The sequence below is a fragment of the Vipera berus genome (assembly GCF_964194415.1).
Source record: "Vipera berus genome assembly, chromosome: 1".
NCBI classification, from domain to species: domain Eukaryota; kingdom Metazoa; phylum Chordata; class Lepidosauria; order Squamata; family Viperidae; genus Vipera; species Vipera berus.
Window position 1 is genome coordinate 157,592,261 of NC_138202.1, and position 20,525 is coordinate 157,612,785.

General features: G+C 38.8%; 1 protein-coding gene across 1 annotated transcript in view; it reads right to left on the reverse strand.

Annotated features, from left to right (window-relative positions):
• Positions 1 to 20,525, reverse strand: part of LRP2 (LDL receptor related protein 2) — a gene marked incomplete at both ends in the record, with an annotated part of 142,107 nt that overhangs the window by 65,500 nt on the left and 56,082 nt on the right. The window contains 13 exons of the mRNA XM_081324714.1: positions 732 to 909; positions 1,815 to 2,043; positions 3,462 to 3,646; positions 4,051 to 4,262; positions 5,126 to 5,374; positions 9,335 to 9,712; positions 11,291 to 11,407; positions 12,089 to 12,208; positions 12,862 to 13,101; positions 14,434 to 14,715; positions 16,558 to 16,695; positions 17,494 to 17,624; positions 18,245 to 18,370. Of these exons, the coding sequence (XP_081180840.1) occupies positions 732 to 909; positions 1,815 to 2,043; positions 3,462 to 3,646; positions 4,051 to 4,262; positions 5,126 to 5,374; positions 9,335 to 9,712; positions 11,291 to 11,407; positions 12,089 to 12,208; positions 12,862 to 13,101; positions 14,434 to 14,715; positions 16,558 to 16,695; positions 17,494 to 17,624; positions 18,245 to 18,370 (2,585 nt within the window). The remainder of the gene's footprint in view (positions 1 to 731; positions 910 to 1,814; positions 2,044 to 3,461; positions 3,647 to 4,050; positions 4,263 to 5,125; positions 5,375 to 9,334; positions 9,713 to 11,290; positions 11,408 to 12,088; positions 12,209 to 12,861; positions 13,102 to 14,433; positions 14,716 to 16,557; positions 16,696 to 17,493; positions 17,625 to 18,244; positions 18,371 to 20,525) is intronic.

Here is a 20,525-nt window from a genome sequence, read left to right on the forward strand (position 1 = left end):
TTTTTCCCTTGTCCTTTTATCTGTTTAACTGATAATTCAACACTTCTTGCTGTTCCTTTGCTGTTTCCTGTATGTGTTCTTTTAGGAGGTTTTGGAGGGAGAATTATATCATTTAACAGGAGTCACGCCATTTTTCTACACTGTCAATTATTGAAATTCATAGGGGGGAAAAAACAAAACACCTCATTCTAATGATGCTACACCAAAACATCAGGAAAAGCAAACCATTGGAAAGGGATTGCCTTCACAGTGGATTGTGCAAATTAACTCCTTGTCTTTGAAGCATTAAGCAGCATGGTCCTTTGGAAGACTCAAGGAGTTTCTCAGAAGGTGTTCTCCAGCTATGTGTGCAGGTGCAGATGGCTCACTTTCACTACACAATAAAGTGTTGTCGACTGTGCATACACACACGCACGCACAAAATCTACAGAGAAACGTTCCTTTCCAGTGTTTTGCACCAATCTATTGCACAAATCCACAACCACAGATACAACACTTTTCACATACTGTGTAGGGTTTCATTATTGTCCCAGAAGGCAATTTTCATCAATCAGCAGCTTCAACTTATTGGCAGACATTACAGACTGGAAGAAATCCAAGTCTTATGAATATTTAAAAGGAAAAAAAAAACATGTTGTGAAGCAGTACATAGCTTGTTATTGCAGTATGCTTTTTTTAAAAAAATGCTTTTTAAGACTGAGCTGTTTATTGTTTTTGCTGACCAATCTTACCAGGCGGCTGTTTCATGCGATGAACTGCTGCAATCCCTAGAGGCTGATGAATATTGTAGATCATTACTGTTTGATTTCTCCCATGCCATTTGTTTGCTCGGATGACTCGATGGGTGTATCGATCAGTCCAATATATGAAATCCTCAAATACAGTGAGTGCATGAGGATGCCGCAATATCTATTTTTTTTAAAAGGGCAAAAGTTTCCATTAGCATTCAATGTCCTTGATATTGTTATCCTGAAGTAACACATTATATGGGACGGGGCCAGGTTATTTGAGGGACTGTCTCACCCCACTGGGATTGGCCCGTCCCATTCTTGCTGGCAGAGGAGGCATTCTGCTGGCCCCGTCAGCTTGATTATTCTGGCCGGAGGGCCTTCTCTATTGTTGCTCCTACCCTCTTGCCACCAATGTGAGGTTGGCCCTGTCTTATCCTTTCACAAGGGCCTAAAGACATGGCTCTGCCAGTCAGCTTGGGGTCCCAGTGGGGGGAACAGCACAATGGAAGTGGTTGATCAACTAATAACAGATCCCACCTCCCCCCATTCCACCCCCACCCTCTCCATGTTTCCTTAGGTTTTAATGTTGGATTTATGTTTTAACTGTATACATACAGACATATCTTTATGCCTGTAAGCCACCCAGAACTACCCTATAGTAAGATGGGCGGAAAATAAATTTTATAAATAAATATGAAAATAAAGGTTTCTAGACATCTTCCTAGCCTTGCTGAAATAAAGCTCAAGGAAAGTTTATGGCACAACAGATGGCTTGCAACACATACAACAGCTTTGCATCATTATATTTGGACAACAAGCTGTGATCTTTTTTATACATGGTCCTAAATCATATAATATAATTTAGGTGCTGATTATATACTAGCACTCAAAAGTCTGCAGTAATAAACTAGATAACTTGCTGGATTTATCCTGGAAGGACAAAGATTCCAGTTCTTTTCAATCATGAAAATTTTCTGCTTCAGCCAACAGAATATACAAAATCAGATGTTAGGTAATAAACATTTGAACAATCTGATCATCCGTTTCCCTATTATTATTATTTTTTCAATTTTTTTTTCATACCAAGTCACTTGCCACCACCTGCCGCCTGTTGTTTCCATTATAATCACAGAAATCAATGTAGTCAAGATAGGCATCCACAAAATACAACAGTTTGTTGGGATAGTCAATTGAGAGTCCATTGGGCCAATAGATCTTACTGCTAACAATGGCAGTTCGTAACGTGCCGTCCATGCTTGCTCTTTCAATTCGGGGATTCTGACCCCAGTCTGTCCAAAACATCACATGACCACTGCAGAAAACAACAGGTTAACAGTATATTATTATTATTAGTATGTTATTATTATTGTTATTATCATTGTTATTATTATTATTATTATTATTATTATTATTATTATTATTATTATTATTATTATTTATTAAACTTATATACCGCCCTTCTCCCGTAGGACCCAGGGCGGTTCACAAGGCAATTAAAACAACATTACAATACAAAAATTAATAACAATTAAAATAGATTACATTTTCCTTAATTAAAATCTAAAACCCCTATAACTCTGATTAAAAACCCAATTACAATAAGTTAAAAAATTAAAAAATCCTCAGTCCTGGTCGGAAAGCTCAAAGAGCCAGGTCTTCAGGTCCCGGCGGAACGAACGAAAATCAGGGGCAGTCCTAAGCTCTACGGGTAACTGGTTCCAGAGGGCAGGCGCACCCACAGAGAAGGCCCTCCGCCTGGGTGTTGCCCGCCGGCAATCCTTTGCCGGCGGCACCCTGAGAAGGCCCTCCCTGTGGGAGCGCACAGGACGAAGGGAACTTGATGCCGGCAGCAGGTGTTCCCTCAGATATCCCGGACCCAAGCCATTTAGGGCTTTATAGGTCATCACCAGCACCTGGTGATGAGCTTCACATGCTTAGCACTATAAATCTGGATGCTCCTGGTTCACATCTCACCTCTGCCAGTTCACAGCATTAGGCAAGCCATTATTTCTCGGTGTTTTTTTTTTAAATTTTCTTTTTTTATTTATAGCCTGCCTTTATTATTTTTACAAACAACTCAAAGCAATATGCAAATCTAATACCCCTTGCTCTACCTATTTTTCCCACCACAACAACCCCCTGAAGTGAATTGGGATCACAGAGTCTGGCCCAAGATCACCCAACTGGCTTTCATGACTAAGGTGGGACTAGAACTCAGCGTCTAACTTGGTGCCTTAACCACTGGACCAAACTTTATCTGCAATATGGGAATAATAATGCTGCTGCAACATATTGGACTACAGAACTTGACAATCAGTGAAACATTCTCTGCTTGCATAAGACACTGCTTTACAATGGAGTAGATTTAAGGTGGCCATGTGGTATAAATGGGCCTTCTAGTTGTCAAATTAGATATAATTTTGCAATTTGCTATCATTAATTGAGCTATGCACTAGGTTTCTGCTACAACTCAGAAGTCAGCTGGTGGCATACGAATGCACCCAGATTTTTCATGAAATTATGATATGCAATCAAGTGATTTGGTAACAATAATGTAATATTAATTCTAAAGTTTTTTTGTTTCATAATTATTTGCTATAATGCCGACTTCAAAGTATCTTTCTTATTGCACGTCACTACAAAATACATGACAACAATTAGAAGATAATGTATGCTTAAAGCCAATGTTTAAAAAACTTTATATTACAGTCAATGTTGTTTTTAACTTACTCAGTTCTGGGATCTAAGACTAGCCCTCTTGGGTTTGTCACATTTTCACTGATCAGAACAGTCCTATGGCTTCCATCAAGTCTGGAGACTTCAATTGTTTCCAGGGAATAGTCTGTCCAGTAAAGATTGCGGCCTATCCAATCCACTGCGATGCTTTCTGTAACTGTGACACCACTGTCAAATACCTGTACAAAGCCATGGAAAACCATTTTATTGGCATCCTTGTAATCTTTTATTATTGAAAAGGACTAAAGTTAGTTTACGTTTTATAAAAGAAGAGAACATGTATTATTTATCCACGGCAAGATTAACTAAAGTGAAATTCTCTAATCTCTCTAAAAAATATCAGTTCATTGGGGAGAAAATATTAATTCTTACTCTAAAATAAACATTTATGAACAAAATCAACCTATTTTCAGGAAACAGGGATCCCTTACTAATCCTATCTCCTCTGCAGTGTGTGTTCCACTGGCTCTAATCCTCCTACATGTATTTATTTACAAAGGAGTATGCATCAGCACCTGGATGCACATAGAGCTCCATAAAATTTGGACATACAATCACTGTCTTGAATCAGCAAGAGACTTACTACTTTTCTGTCTGTTCCATTCTGGTAAGCACTCCAAATCTTGTCCTGACTGATATCAGACCAAAAGATTCTATCAGTCACTGAATCAAAATCAAGAGCTACAATGTTCCTTCCATCTCGAATCAAGGAAAAAATGCGCTGAGCCTGGGAAGTTATGTTATTAACGACAATTTGGTTACGGCTTGCCACCATCAAGAGAAGGTACCCAGATTCTGCAAAAACAGGCAATTAAAAACAAACCTTTAACTATCAACATATAGAGGGCATTCCATTTCAAAAAGGCATACACATTTAATACACAGTATTCTGTATATGTGTATGCATTAGAAAAGGCATAATTTCATGATGGTATAGGGAGGGCTAAATACACAGTCTCTGTGCCGATAATCTCAGGTTTAATCCTGGCGCTTCCAAGATGAGCTGTGAAATCTAAAGAGCTGCCAATCACTGGATTGAGCTAGATGGATTAATAGGGCAACTCAGTCTAGTCAGTCTCGTGTTCTACAATAGACTATGTAAATGTTTTGCTCATGACAGAAATGGAGGTTATATTGTGCAGACATTCCTTTAGTTAAGCCAAGGGTCTTCAAACTTGGCCCTTTTATGACTTGTGGACTTCAACTTCCAGAATGCCTCAGCCAGCGTGCCTAGCTGAGGAATTCTGGGAGTTGAAGTCCACGAGTCATAAAAGGGCCAAGTTTGAAGACCCCTGAGTTAAAGAATTGTTCTATGCCACCTGAGCTAAAGGCCTCAGGTCCCATTGTACGTAGGATTCCCTGAAGCAAGAATACTTACTTACATATGACACTGATTGTGTTAATTTTAGCAACTGGACATCTCAACATCTCAAACGTATCTTTAAATAATTATCCATGCACTCAACACGTAATAACTTCTGATGTAATCAAATTTGTAAAGGTAACTGCAATTATAATCTGCCATGAATATGCTAATGCTAATAGCCTACATTCAAATGAGTGAACAATATTTAAGCCTCTCACCTGATAAGAATAGCCAGGATAAGATTATGCATTTGCCTCTGTTCCTATCACTTTATAATCAGGCTATCCCTCACCTGTTACTTTGCATGTCTTCCCGTTGGATTCTAAGTTGTAACCTTCATCACAGTAACACCTAAATGATCCCCTTTCATTGTGGCAGTGTTGGCTACAAAATCCGGGAGAGTCACATTCATTAATGTCTTCGCAGGTTTTCGAATCGTTGGCAAGCTGGTAGCCAAAAGGGCAAGAACACTGAGCACCAAAAGGGCCTTGAATGCATCCATGTGTGCAGCCTGCGTTATTATCCAAGCAGGTCTCCTGGTCTGTAAATCAATTGGAGAGAGTGCTATCAACATAGGTCCACCTACCTGTAATTCATGAGATGAGTCTTTCAAACCACCATCCTACGGCCCCCACCGCATGTTACTGACACTGACACTGCGTCCCATGTGGTCACAAAACAGGGGTGAGCCTTTCGTAGACAGAACATTCTATAAAGGTAATTGTGCAGCCTTTCTCTAGAGCTGGAGCTAGATGGGGAGCTCCCACTTTTTTTTTTTAATCCCATTTATATCCCGCCCTTCTCCGAAGACTCAGGGCGGCTTACAATCTAAGAAGCACAAATCAATGTGCTTAGCAATAGCCTTCATTCTATGTATATATGCCTGCTTATTAGGGCTTTTGGGGGGGCCCCAAGCGGCATTATTACAAAGTCAGCTTATTGCCCCCAACAATCTGGGTCCTCATTTTACCTACCTCGGAAGGATGGAAGGCTGAGTCGACCTTGAGCCTGGTGGGACTCGAACCTGCACTAATTGCAGGCAGCTGGTGTTACTTAAGGAGGCATTAGCCCACTGCTCCACCAAGGCTCTTTTTTTAAAAAAAATCCCGCCTTGTACATAGGAACCCCTCTTCCCTCTATAGCCAAGGCAAAACAGTGTCTTGCCGTGACCCATATTTTTATCCAGCCGGCCCAAGGAGCTGCTCTGCCACTTCCCTCCGCAGTGACCGTCTTTTTTATGTTTTGTTTGCTTCCTTTTTCTTTTCCTCACTGCAATAAAGTAACGTGGCCAAGGAAAAACAGTCAAGGTGACTGAGAGCTGTTGTTTCCCCCAGCGAATAGTCAAGAGGATGCTCAGCTCTATTTAATGCCCTCTGGCCTTAATAACAGCAAAACAAAACAAGTTTTTAAACCGTTCTAAACAGGGAAGGCAAGTTACTCTTCCCTCACATTCTAATACAAAAAAGGAGATGAGCTAATCACAAAATTAGCGGTTACAGTAATTCTTAGGCCTAATTAAAAAAAGGTAAAGGTTCCCCTGCACATGCATGCTAGTCGTTTCCGACTCTAGGGGCCGGTGCTCATCTCTGTTTCAAAGCCGAAGAGCCAGCACTTGTCCGAGGACGTCTCCGTGGTCATGTGGCCGGCATGACTAGACACCAAAGGCGCACGGAACGCTGTTACCTTCCCACCAGAGCGGTCCCTATTTTTCTACTTGCATTTTTACGTGCTTTCGAACTGCTAGGTTGGCAGAAGCTGGGACGACCACATATGCCAAAAGAAAACAGCATTTAAGACTGGGGTTTTTTAAAAGCAAAGTCAAGAAGTCATTCTACAACAGAAGTGAACGCAAAGAAACCTTGGATAATTTTAGCTGCCTTTTGCCTCTCCTTAGCTTATGTGACCATGGCCAGAATACCAATGGCAGGCTGCAGCATTCTCTATGTTTCGTGAAAGTGGGGTCCCCAGACTTGTTTAGCAGTGGGCATCTTTTGAATGTTTAAGACACGTTATGGACTAGTCACAAAATGAGCACTGAGCATCAGGCAAACTGGTACCTTGTGTCCCCTATTCCCTTTAGCAATACTTTTTCTATTATTGCCTTTGCTTCCAATTTTTTGGGCAGGGGTCATGTTGGAGAAGGAGGAGAGATCGAAAGACAGCCTTCCCAAAAAAGCATGGGCTACCTATAACTGTAATATTCTTAGAATCCCTTTGGGATATAATGAAGCCTCACAAGTGAAGATGTTACTTAAAGTTGGACCTTCAAAGGTGCTTTCAAAAAGGTGACTGGACGTTATTTTTCTTGAAACCTTTCACTTCTCCCCCAAGAAACTTCTTCAGTGCTAATTAATTGGTGAGGAATGGAAAGGATCTATACTCTTTGCAGTCAGCCAGTCATTAACATCTTAAAGAAAAATCAAGGAAGTGTAGTTGCCTTTTTTGAAAGCACCTTTGGGGACAACCATAACCTGGATGGCTGAGAACCTCCGTAGACATCGACCTTCCATAGCACTCTGTTTTCTCATTTACTTAGAAGAATTTAAATTTAATCAAGAAATATAAAGTGGCATATAGAGCTTGGCAAAAGCCATGGGATATATCACTGTACATCTGGGCACCCATGGACTAAGGCCATTAAGACAAGATGGAGTTCAGTCTTTGGGCTTGAAAATGGGAGGACGCTTCTCCAATGCAGATTGTAGCCTAGTTTCATAGCCACGTTTTGCGGGTTGGGGATAGAAAGCTGGTTTGAGACTTCTAAGTGACAGATTTGATTGAAGCTGTCCTTATCAGACATGCAATGTTAACCGACTACGCTTTCTTTCCGGAAAAGGCAACATTTTTACAGTTGGGGACCATATTGTTTACAGACCTTCCAAACCATAGCCTTATTCATTAATGCTGGGGTACCTCCTAAATGAAAAGATCATATGCTCTCCCCTCCCACTTCCTCCAAGTATTGGGGTGCTTGGCATATGAGAACAAGCTACATTTGGAATGAAACAACTGGTTTCCTATACGTGCATAGAAATAGATTAAAATTTGTAGAGGCATCTCTGGATCATAGGCATGTCTGGCTCCCAGACTGATACGATGTCAACATGTGGTTCAATAAATGGCCGTAGGCAATATCCTTCTTTAAGAGCAGCAAGACACACAAATTTACTGGTTCACAGAATGGCACTCAAAGGAAATAAGGAAAATTCCATCCTAATGTACTTTGGCATATATTGATTGCAAATGGGAAATGATTCAATTGCTGGAATTCTTATAAAGCCATCCCATTCTTCTTCATAAATAACTGGGCTTTAAGAAAGGAGATGCCAAAGAACGTGACGTACAAGGAGGATGAGCTGACTTTTACCTGAAAAGGTGATTGGCTGAGTTAATAAGGAATATTATGGCTGAACAAGAAGTGGGTCCTTTCCCGCTGCAATAACCACCTAATAAATAATAATCAGAGAATGGGGAACACAAGGAAACCATGTTACTATGCTCATGCCTTGCTTGAGGGTTTCTCAAGGGCATCTAATAGGTCAAGGAAGAAACAAAAAGCTCGCTTTGGTGAGCTGCTCCTCTGATCTAGTAGAGTTCTTACACTCAAATATCAATTCTGAAAAAAACAATCTCAGTCACAGCAAATGCTCCTGTTTTTGTAAACAACCTTTCATTTAACACATGCAATCCGAAACTATCTAATATGATTTAGTATCATACCTGGCTGAGGCTCATCTGAGATTGTGCATTGATTGGTTAGAAAAAGGAAGGAAAGAAAGAAAGAAAGAAGTTAGAATTAAGTTTAAATCAACATTGTCAGTAATCAGTACCAATGCTACTTCTGCCCCTTGCAAATTTTGAGATTAAAATCAGATAAAAGTTAGAAATATTAAGGGAAATATGAAAGATTGGTTTAAATTTAGTTTAAATTAAAAGCAACCACTGATTAAGTCCCAATCTTAAATTATAAACATAGCATTTTTAAAGAAGTGAATAGTAAAGCCTGAAGTGAAACATATTAAAAGTTTAAAATGACCCAAATAAAAACCACATTCATAAAAACTCAAACATGGATGTTTTCATTTGCAGCAAGTCAGCAACTTAACAGATCGCCCAAAACAGCCACTAATAATGCTATTTCCAGCAATCAGAAAACTATATGGAATATTTTTTTATTTCAATGTGATGTAGTCATGAAGACTGTTGAGCTGAAACCAGGGAAATCTGGATTCTAGTCCTCACTAAACTATACAATTCAGCAGGTCCTTTGGGCCAGCCCCTTTCTCTCAGCTTCCCCTGCCTCACGCATTTAGTGTGAGAATAAAAATGAGGAACGGCCTCAACATTTTCAGCATCATAATCCCAGTCCTCTTCTGAGAAGTCAGAACTGCATAGGATGCTTTTGCCATAAGCCTATGAGATGAAGCAATGATATTTAAGTGACTTTGTCAGATACGTTTTTGAAGGCTTCCTTTGAACTGTACATTAAAAATATACTTACTGCATAGGGGTGATTCATCAGCTCCATTAGGGCAATCGGCAAGATTGTCACATACTTTACTGAGATTTACACATATACTGTGACCTGGGCATTGCCACTGCCAGCTGGGGCACCGGAAAGGCTGGGTTGGACAGTCCCTCTCATCACTCCTATCCCGGCAATCGTTGTCACCATCACAGACCCAAGCTTGAAAGATGCAGTTTCCATTATCACAGCGGAAAAGAGAAGGAGGACAGGTCCTAGGTGGACATCTGTGATGTTCATCAGAGCCATCCACACAATCTGGGTGACCATCACATTCCCAATTAGCTGGGATGCAGTTGCCATCTGATTGACACTGGAATTCAGTCTGGTGGCACATTCCAGGAGGTCTGGTAGCTGGAAGTCACATTAAGGATTCAGAGATTTTTTTTTCTTTCTCCCCCTTGTCGTACAGTATTAGCTAACCACTCTTCATCCTCCGCAAACAAGTCAAAGGTAACCAGACAGTCAAGAATAATTATAATTCTTGACCTTTTAAGAATCACTGAAGCGATATTGCTGACAAAGTAATCTGCCTATTGATCTCGTCAAGGCAAAAAGCAAACAACACACCATGTGGTTTACCTGGAAGTAGTAATAGCAAGGCTCATTTGCACCTGTTGTGAAGAAAATATTATGTGTATGTGGGGGAGGGGTGTTTAATTTCAACAAGTAGCATTTAGGAAATCTTTGTATAACTAGAACTCTCCGAAGAACTTAAGTCTGTTTTAAAATATATAACTTATCCAATAATTTACTGAATGGTAGAGTCATTCCATGGTATAGTAGAAGGGCTGCATCCAAATGGATAAGAAAGGTTCTTTCAACCCTTTTGAACAGAAGTGGAGACCCTTCAAAGAGGTTTCAGAGAAAAAGACAAATTACAGTTTATTGTTTTTATGTCTCTCTCTCTCTCTCTCTCTCTCTCTCTCTCTCTCTCTCTCTCTCTCTCTGTGTGTGTGTGTGTGTGTGTGTGTGTGTGTGTGTGTGTGTGTGTGTGTGTTGCTTGTAGGTCTCTCTCTCTCTGTCTCTCTGTCTCTGTGTGTGTGTTGCTTATAGGTCTGTGTACGTGTGTGTGTGTGTGTGTTGCTTATAGGTCTGTGTGTGTGTGTGTGTGTGTGTTGCTTGTAGGTCTCTCTCTCTCTGTGTGTTGCTTGTAGGTCTCTCTCTCTCACACACACACTCTCTCTCTTGCTGTGTGTGTATGTGTGTGTGTGTATCTGCATGTGTATGTGTCTGCATTCTGAAATCAATATCCAAAGGACTTTAATTACTGGGCAGATAAACAAGCAGTATCCTTTGAATGGCACTTGATCATTAATTATTTCTTATATGAATTACTGATTTATTTATTTATTTAAAAAAAGAAAATGCATGTGCAGAAGGGCATTCTTCAGAGACAAGATATTTCTACTTGAGGACGTTTATATGGGTGCAATGTGCAGCAAGAGATATCATACTTTTGAGGAAAAAGTGATCTAATATTTTTACTACAGTTTTAAGAAAGAAATGCCTACATATATTAAAATGCGCATGGGCAGAATAGGATCATTTACTATATTGAAATAATGATTATGCTTTGTAATAGTTAACTATTTTTATTTACTCAACTATATTTCTCTACTATTGGCATTATTTTCAATGGAGTTAATCTTTATTTTTAGGCCTAGAATCTAATGTGCATGACATTTAAATTGATGGGGGAAATTCACATGAGCCATTATATCTGAATTATACTTGTTTCTAAAACTATAAATATATTTCCCAGAAGATGCATAACTACTAATCCCTTGTCATGCTGTCACTAAGAAGATTACATGATGGTGCATAAATATCAGGTATTGCCAACATTTCATCTTAGCTGGAGCAGGTGTTTCCAACCCTTTTTCTTGTTCACTTCATTAATAATACGGAAATGGATTTGTTTATACTTACGACAAGCAGCCTCATCAGAATGATCGTTGCAGTCAAAAACACCATCACACCGGTAATAGTTCCTAATACATTGGTTTCCACTTGCACACTTAAACTCAGTAGAACTACAGTTGTAGACTACAGTAAAATAGAAAAGGGCCATAAGAATTTTAAGCAAGTTGTTATTAGTCATACTATGGAATGAGAACACAATAGGAAATAGTACAAAGAAATCTCTCTTTCTTTCTTTCTTTGTTATCTGAAGGAAGAAGTTGCATAGTTGGATCACTGCATCTGAAGTTCAAGAGCATCTAAAGAACACTCACACATTGAGAAATTCTGTGGGTAATTTCATTACAGTGTCAAAGCAATCTAACCATACAGCGTACAAACTTTATCTTCAGAGCACCTAATGATCCCAGAATCTTTTAACCAGACTGGAGGGAAATGAGCTATATACCCTTTTCCATTTTCAGATATATTGGAAAAATTAGGAAAACTCTTGACCACCGCTTTTCAATCTTTATGACATCAAAAAAGGACACAATGAATTTTCTGACTTTGGAGAGTAAAGCAATGCAGCAAGAATAAAAACCATGGTTGCCGGCGTATCTTTTAAGACTGCAGACTTTAATATATCTAAACACTGCGGGGTCAAGGGAGGACAGCATGGAGAAATCCCAGTGTCTAAACAAGTATTTCTTCTTATTTAGCATTTAGTTTTATCGGCTAACTTCTTATAAGTTTATTGTTCACACCGATTAATGTTGAATCAGCATAACTTGAAAAAAATAGAGTATAACCGATCTGATACTTAACTGCAATCATGTTCATCTGCTCCATCCACACAGTCCTGATCTCCATCACAAACATAAGATGCATCAATGCACCTGTGATCAGGACACTGAAACTGACCGAATTCACATGCATCTGTGAAGGCTATAAACACATTTTTTTAAAAAAAAGGTCCAATTTAACACAATGTCTTTCATGCATGCACTCATAGACACCTACAAATATATATACACAATTATCACTTTTTCCCAAATGCTCTAGAGCAGACATGTCAAACACAAGGCCCGGGGCCGGATGCGGCCCGGGGCCGGATGCGGCCCGCGAAATGGTTTCATGTGGCCCACGAAGCCATCCTGGAAACAGTGAGGGAACGGCCCCCACTGCCTTGGCCCTGGCCCAAAGACTCTCCTTCTGCCAGAGACCCTCAGATCTGTCCCACTCCTGCCCAGGCCTCCATAGGCCCCCTTGATGCAAACGATGTAGAGCTGGCCATGCCCACCCAGTAGGCCATATGCACTCTAGCCACGCCTACCCAGTAGGCCATGCCCACCCTGGCCATACCCACCCGGCCCTCTGAGGGCAACCGCAATGCTGATGCAGCCCTCAATGAAATTGAGTTTGACACCCCTGCTCTAGAGAAAAATTAGGAAAACTGTGCCCTCCACTTGTTTTAAGACCTACAGCTCCTTAAAGCACTGGCCATAGGCCGTACAGTATAGCTAAGAATTCTAAGACTTACAATGCAAACACATCCACAAGGCTACAGCTTATGGAGTCCACCTCTTTCTTATACTTACTGCAGTTCTTTTCATCTGAACCATCGCCACAATCGTTATCAGTGTCACAAAGCCAGATTTTGGGAATGCATTTGCTGTTATCACAAGTGAACAAGGTTGTGGGACATGACGTTGGGCCCTGTGTAGGGCACTGAAGTTCATCACTACTGTCCAGGCAGTCATTATGCTTATCACATCGCCACCGAATAGGAATGCACTGGCCATTTCTACAGGTGAAGGCTGATGTAGCACAAGAGTTATCTGAATAAAAAAAAGAAAATATGGAGAGCTCTGACTTCCACACAAAACTACTAATGATTATTTCCACCATTATTAAAGAAGAAAACAATCCATTAAATCTCCTTGGATTATATGAAGACCATTTCATAAACCTACCACAAATTTCTATGTAAAGATTATAGATATCATCTATGTGCCATGGTGTTGCCCAAATTTACCAGGATTATCTATGTGTGCGTCATTTTGTAAACTACAACTTTTGTGATGAAACACATCCCTGGCATGCAAAGGGATTCAACATATGCATTAAACTGTGTAAAACTGTTGTTGTTGTTGTTAACTGGTAATGTTATGAGATAAAAAAATCTGGAATCCATACAATTTTGCTGAACATATAATAGCCAGAGGTCTATTCTGGAAGAAACTTGAATTTCAGAAATATTTCAAACAATTATGCCCTTTTAAAGCTTGTGGACTAATACTTAGAATTTATAGCACAAACTTGAGGAAATGCAGGATAGAAATGTTTAATGTAAGTAACATCAAGCTAAAATTTCATTCAATAAAATACAATAGTTTTAAAATGTGAAATCACTGAGTAATGTCTATAAGACACTAATCTCTGGTCATAAACTCAAGTCCCAAAATTTATCGTCATGTCCAAGCTCCTCTCATTATTCTTATCAGAACCTTTGCTCTGAAACTTTCTTAAAGCTGCGTTTTTGTAATTCTAAGAGCAAACATCATCAAAAGCTGAACTAAAAGGACTGCAAAATCCTGCTCAAGCCCATTAAACTGAAAAGTTTAATCTTAAAAACAATTTACAAATATTTTTGCATGTCTCTAGTTCTCTATAGTTTTAAGTTTTATGTAACCAAAACATTTACTTTCAAAGGAAGATTAAAACCAAGAACAAGGAACTGCAAATCAGTTCTAATATAATGCAACTATACGAATCCACATTAGAATGTTTCGTACAATATATTCCTCCAGGCTTGGGCTGACCAGATGTGTTGGATTGCAGCTTCCATAATTTCTTATTGTACGACCAAATGCCCTGTCAGCAGGAAATAATGTGAGCTGAACCCCAGCCCATCCAGAAGACAATAGAGACAATACTCTTAGAGACAAAGTGTTTAAATGGCATATATCACTACCCATGAATTAGATCTGTCACAATTTTTCACCTTTGCACCCTTATAATTCTCAACACCACTACGGTAGAAGGTGGGTGTTTGATAAACGATTGTTTTCATTTGTTCATATACTCAACAATATCAATGCTTTCAGACGTGGATCCTTATCACATTTTTTTTGAACAATATCAATTTTGAATCTATAAGCGACACTTACTTAAGGATCCACAGTTTTGTTCATCAGTATTGTCGTGGCAGTCATCCACACCATCACACCGATAGAACCTGGGTACACATCGTCCATTGCCGCAAGGAAAGGAGTAAGACCCACACTGTAAAGTGGGGGGTTCGTTGGATGGGTCTTCCACGCAGGTGATCTGATTGGAACTCAGCTTCATGCCATAAGGGCAGCCACAAACCCTCTGAAAATTGGGGACTGGGAAACAGAAGTGGCTGCAGTCCCCATTAGGATTTGTTGCTCTATTGCAGTAGTTGGAGCCTGCAAAAATACCATGAAAAATAAATATCCAAATATGAAAGATCAGAGAAACAATTTATTGGTTATGGACTGTTGGTAAATTATGAAATATTTTTTTCAGCTACACACACACGCACACCACACACACACACATACACATACATATATACACACATACATGCATATATTTCTTACTGGAGAATAAAGTAAGCGGTTTGTGGGGGAAAATGAAAGTATAACCCAATCAAAAGTAAAGGCCTTTGAGATTCACTGATTTCTTTTTTTAAAAAAAATATTTTATTCAAATACAAATAATACAAACATAACACATATAAATCTAAATAAAAAGTATGCAAAAAAAGTACAAATACTACAGTGCACCCACACCCCTGGAGACCATTTTTATTACCTATATTTCTTCTCATGTAACAACTAACAATATACAATATGATTCAGTTGTGCCCTTATCCCCTCCAAAACAGCATATATTCTTGAGCAGGTTTATTCCCTTTGCCTTCCACCAAGAATGTTTTTATAAAATCATCCCATATTTCATTATAATTATTTACTTTAATCATCCCTTTTTAAATTTAATTTCTATTGTTAATTTATCATTTATTGCCATATTCCATATTCCATTATACCACTCGTTTCTTTGAATAACCCAATTCCGTCTCCAAGGTTCACTGATTTCAAAGAGAGCTTGATATACATTCTTAAGGAGGCTATGCTGCTCATGCTTATGTATTATTATGTACATTAATTGGAGAGAAAGCTTCACCATACATAGTCAGACTTTCTAATGGGCCATTAGAGTGTTTTATTCTCTGCCATTGAAATTACTGGTCTCGTGTTAAAAAACTAAAGCAGAAACTCATTATTAGCCTTTTTGTCGAATCAATAATTTATTTATGCCTAAAGATATAAATGTAATGGCTAAAATAAAATCAAGCTTTTTCTGCTTTTCTGCTTCTAGGTTCTAGACCTAGAAGCAAGAAGAAGTAACTCTATTGGCCCTCAAAATTCATATCATTTCTCCAACAATTAAAAAAAAAAGATCTGGCCTTAACGTTTCATTTCTCTATATTATTAGCCTTTGTTTTGGTTCTATTTTTGAGTAGTAGCATCTGTACTAAATTGGATAGTCATCATTGAATATGATTTTTTTCCTTTATTAATAACTCTGCTGGTGAGCTCACTGCTTACAAATTAATATTAACAACTGCCTATGGCAATAAATACAAAGTCTTACACGCAAGGTTAAAATGTAGCAAGGTTGACTGTCTCAGAATTAAGAACACAGAATTCCTGACCTGTCTAAAAACCTTAGCTAAAACTTATATACTCCAGAACATAATTTTGCAAACAGTTGAACTTTAATATGCAATTGTGTTATCAAAAAGGATACAGGTAGTCCTCAACTTACAAGAGTTTTTTTAGTGACCATTCAAAATTACAACGGCACTGAAAAAAGTGACTTATGACCCTTTTTCATAGTTATAGCCTTTGCAACATCCTCATGACCATGTGGATCAAAATTCAGATGCTTGGCAACTGGTTCATACTTGTGACCATTGCTATGTTCCCAGCTCACACGATCCCCTTTTGTGACCTTCTGATAAGCAAAGTCAATAAGGAAGCCAGATTCACTTAGCAATCGAGTTACTAACATATCAGCTGCAGTGATTCACTTAACAACTGTGGCGAGAAAAGCTGTAAAATGGGACAAAGCTGACTTTACAAATGTCTCACTTAACAAAATAAATTTTGGACTCAATTGTGGTCCTAAGTCAAGGACTACCTGTGCTTTCATCCATACAGATGTATACATGTACACTTATTTTGTCTGATAAATAAGCCTACCTATTTGAGAGTGAGCATTGTAAGCTTTCACATGCATTATATTATTGATTCCTCTCCTGATAACCACCATTTCTCCTCCGTCAGACTTTCGGACTCGAACTATTCCACCAAGCCTCCAATCTGTAAAGTATGCATAACCTGCAACCCACAACAAAACAAAACTTATAACTATTCTGCTAGAAGGACAGATTTGTTTAAGGAAGAAAAACCAGGAATAGCCAAATTCTGCATGGCCAGGGTGATTTTCCTTTAGACTTTTTTTTTCAGCCAACATGGGCTGCAGCGGAAAAATAGGAATATTTTATCACCCTAGAAGTGGGATTTTTTTTTTACCCAGTGTTATCCTCCTTTGGCACCTGAGAAGAGGAAAGACTCTACTTGGCTTCCCATTAGTTTCACAAGGAAATGAAAACTTGAAAGTATTCTTTACATTATGCTAGAGATGTAAAAGAAATTTGGTGATAGAAATTTTTCAGTGAAAGGACAGGATGCATCAAAACGGAACAGTGGCTCAAAACAGACAAATAAATTTATGAACTTTCCTAATATCTGCCCCAAACTGCACGCTTTTAAGGAAATTGCATTTTAAAGAATATACATTTAAGAATCTGCCTGTCTACCTACTTACCTACCTACGGATTGCTGCATTAAATGTGCTTGTATCAGTGAGCAATCATGTATATTAACATGCACAAAAATACATACATTACAGAGGGTTATATGTAAAATAATTCTCTCTATATATACAGTATCTTTTAACTAGAAAAAACATGGATGTAACAAATATTTGCATGCATATCTTCCAAATCAAATCAAACCATTCCTTCGATGGATATTAATACGTCTACATTTTAAAGTACGGCAATTTATAGTCTCAGGAAAACTGTTGTGCAGTGAAAAAAATGAGTAGTTTTCCTATTTTCATGTAGTACTCACCTCCAAAGATAGTAAGACCAAATGGATGCGTCATCTGACTGATACGTTCAAGTGACCTTCTATTTAACCCATCAAAAGTACTGTGCTCAATTTTATCAAAGAAGGCATCCACCCAATAAAGCCTTAAGGCACTGGAAGAAAAGATAATATTTACTGAAATGTCATCTACGTCTCACCAAATTGGTTTAGGAGTGATGCACCAAAATCATTCCCAGCCAGTCTTTGTTAATCTTAAAGAAGATTTTTTAAAAAGTCAGCAACAAGGTGGCATTAAATGTTCTTCATAAACCACTGTTTTCTATTCTCCAAAAGCTTGCTCTCTGGTAGCCAAGTTAGCTGATTTGGAGAAGTCTGGGTTTTCGTTTTGTTTGTTTAAAGGATTTATTTTTTTTCTGAGAAGCACACCCACACACAGGGAGCAGATTAGCGTGATTCCTGTAAGGCCAAGAAAATTGGAATAGACAATGATGCCCCAAGGTTACATTTTTTTGGATCGACCCCATGCTTTTTACAATCAGCGAAAGCTTGATTTAAAATGTCCCTCCTTTTTTTAATCTGGGCTAAACTAAAGTATAACCTGATTCTGCAGTATTGGATGTTTGAGATTCTTCCCTGCTCATTTTAAGATTTTCAATTATACACAAAAATAATTGGCCGCCTTCAAATAGAACTATAGTTGCATTTGCTATTGTAGTGTCCAAGTATTGGACATTTCCTCAAAAAAAGGCTTATTTGATTTTTTTTCCCGAACCTCCAATCAATAGCTAATCCATTAGGCCATCCTAGTGTCGTGTTTACAATTGGTAAGGCATGGGATCCATCGCTCCAGGCTCTCATGATCTTAGCAGGGCGGAACCAATCTGTCCAAAATATGAATCTGTAAGTGAAAAGGAAATGCATTAGAGTTGCACATAATACTGGAAATATTGGTATCCTTTCTGAAAAAAAATATTTTCATTGTATTTGCCCAATTCCCTAAGACAAAAGCTATCCTCTAGCACAGGGGTGTCAAACTGTCGGCCCATGGGCTGGTTGCATCATATGGAGGCTGTGCCCACCTTTTTGTTCTGGCAGTACAAAAAAAGTCATGATACATTGTGACACATCATGTGACCTGGCAAGTTTGACACCCATGCTCTAGCACAGGGGTCAGCAACCTGAAACAGTGAAAGAGCCACTCGGAACCGGTTCTCTCACAAAAGGAGTGGAGGCAAGGCAAGATATGCACCTACCCTGCATATTTGAATTGATTGGTTGAACTTTTTTAGTCCCACTTTTTCTTTTTTTTGGACTGCACATGGCAGAGGACTGGGAGCCGCAGGAGATGGCTGAAAGAGCCGCATGCGGCTCCGGAGCCACAGGTTGCTCTAGCACTATTTGCATTTTAGTTTTGCTTGCACAGCTTCTTTACATTCAGACTTTTTCAACAGGACACAGTTTAGACACTTAACGTATGCTTTAAATTAGCTTGTATGCTTTATATTTAAATTCCCATGCAAGAAATTATTTTGTTCTTGTGTCTATGGTTAAAAAATTATTAAAACGTAACTGAAACAATCACAATCTTACTGAACACGCCAACTGTATTCATAACGAATACATTTTAAAAAATCATGAAACATCGCTTCAGAGTTACTTCTAATATTTTTGCTATTGATTAAGCAAATTTCACTGTTTATTGCTGCGAGTTTGAGTGTCTCTGCCCCATCCACTAATTAGCAAGAATAAACAGTTGGTCTTCACTTTGAGAGATTTACATTCCTTTATGAGAAAGAAGAGCAGAAAAAAGGCAGAAAGGAAATCCCTTTCAATTAAAAAAAAAGTCTGTCTTTTAACCCAGAATGAGAGAAAATTTCCCCGAGCCATGTAACTAATATTAGGAGACAATAAGTCTCTCATGAGGTCTGCCTGCCCAGCCAATGAGAATAAAACCTACTGAGATTTTGCTTTCTGAAATCACTCTCAAAACTGTGCCTCAGAGCTTGGGTAAGTGAAATGCACACTCATATTCTTCTGTAGGAGCTATTTATGCTGATAACAAGGCAGCGATAACAGCAACTCTTCTGAGGCAATAAGCTATTTTGCAACCCAGGAATAAAACCACAGAACAAACATGTCTTGGTTTTTACAGATAAAGCCCCCTTTGTGCTGATTTTGTACCACTTAGTGTTTTGCTCTGGATTATGGAATCGGTGCCAGAAGAACAGGTGATGAGGGATACCGAGGAGCGTAAACAGGAGGAGGTTTTTAAAAAGGGAGAAGAGAGGCTCTTGAATTTGAATGTTAAGGAAGATCCAGAAAACACAGAAGACATTTTCAAGAAAACACACGGCAACAAGCAGAAGCCAGCTGACAGGTTCTAAAATCCCATCTATAATGTCAACATCATCCACACCTGGGATACTGCAACCAATTTTGGTCACCATGCTACAAAAAAGATGTTGAGACTTTGGAAAAAGTTCAGAGAAGAGCAGCTAAGATGATCCAAGGCCTGGAGACTAAAACATATGAAGAACGGACTAGTCTAAAGAAAAGAAAGAATAGGAGTGACATGATAGCAGTATTCCAGGATTTGAGGGGCTGCCACAAAGAAGAGGGGGTCACGTTATTCCCCAAAGCACCAGAGGGCAGGACACGAAACAATGGTTGGAAACTGATCAAAGAGAGAAGCAACCTGGAATTAAGGAGAAAATTCCTGACAGTGAGGAAAATTAACCAGTGGAACAGCTTGCCTCCAGAAATTGTGGACACTCCATCACTGGAGATTTTTAAGAGGTGGCTAGACAGTCACTTGTCTGAGATGGTATAGGTTCTCCTGCTCAAGCAGGGGGCTGGACTAGAAGACCTCCAAGGTCCCTTCCAGCTCTATTCTATTCTATTCTATTCTATTCTATTCTATTCTATTCTATTCTATTCTATTCTATTCTATTCTATTCTATTCTATTCTATTCTATTTCTAATTCTAATTCTAATCCTAATCCTAATCCTAATTCTAATTCTAATTCTACCTGACAGATCCTGCTGGAAAATGA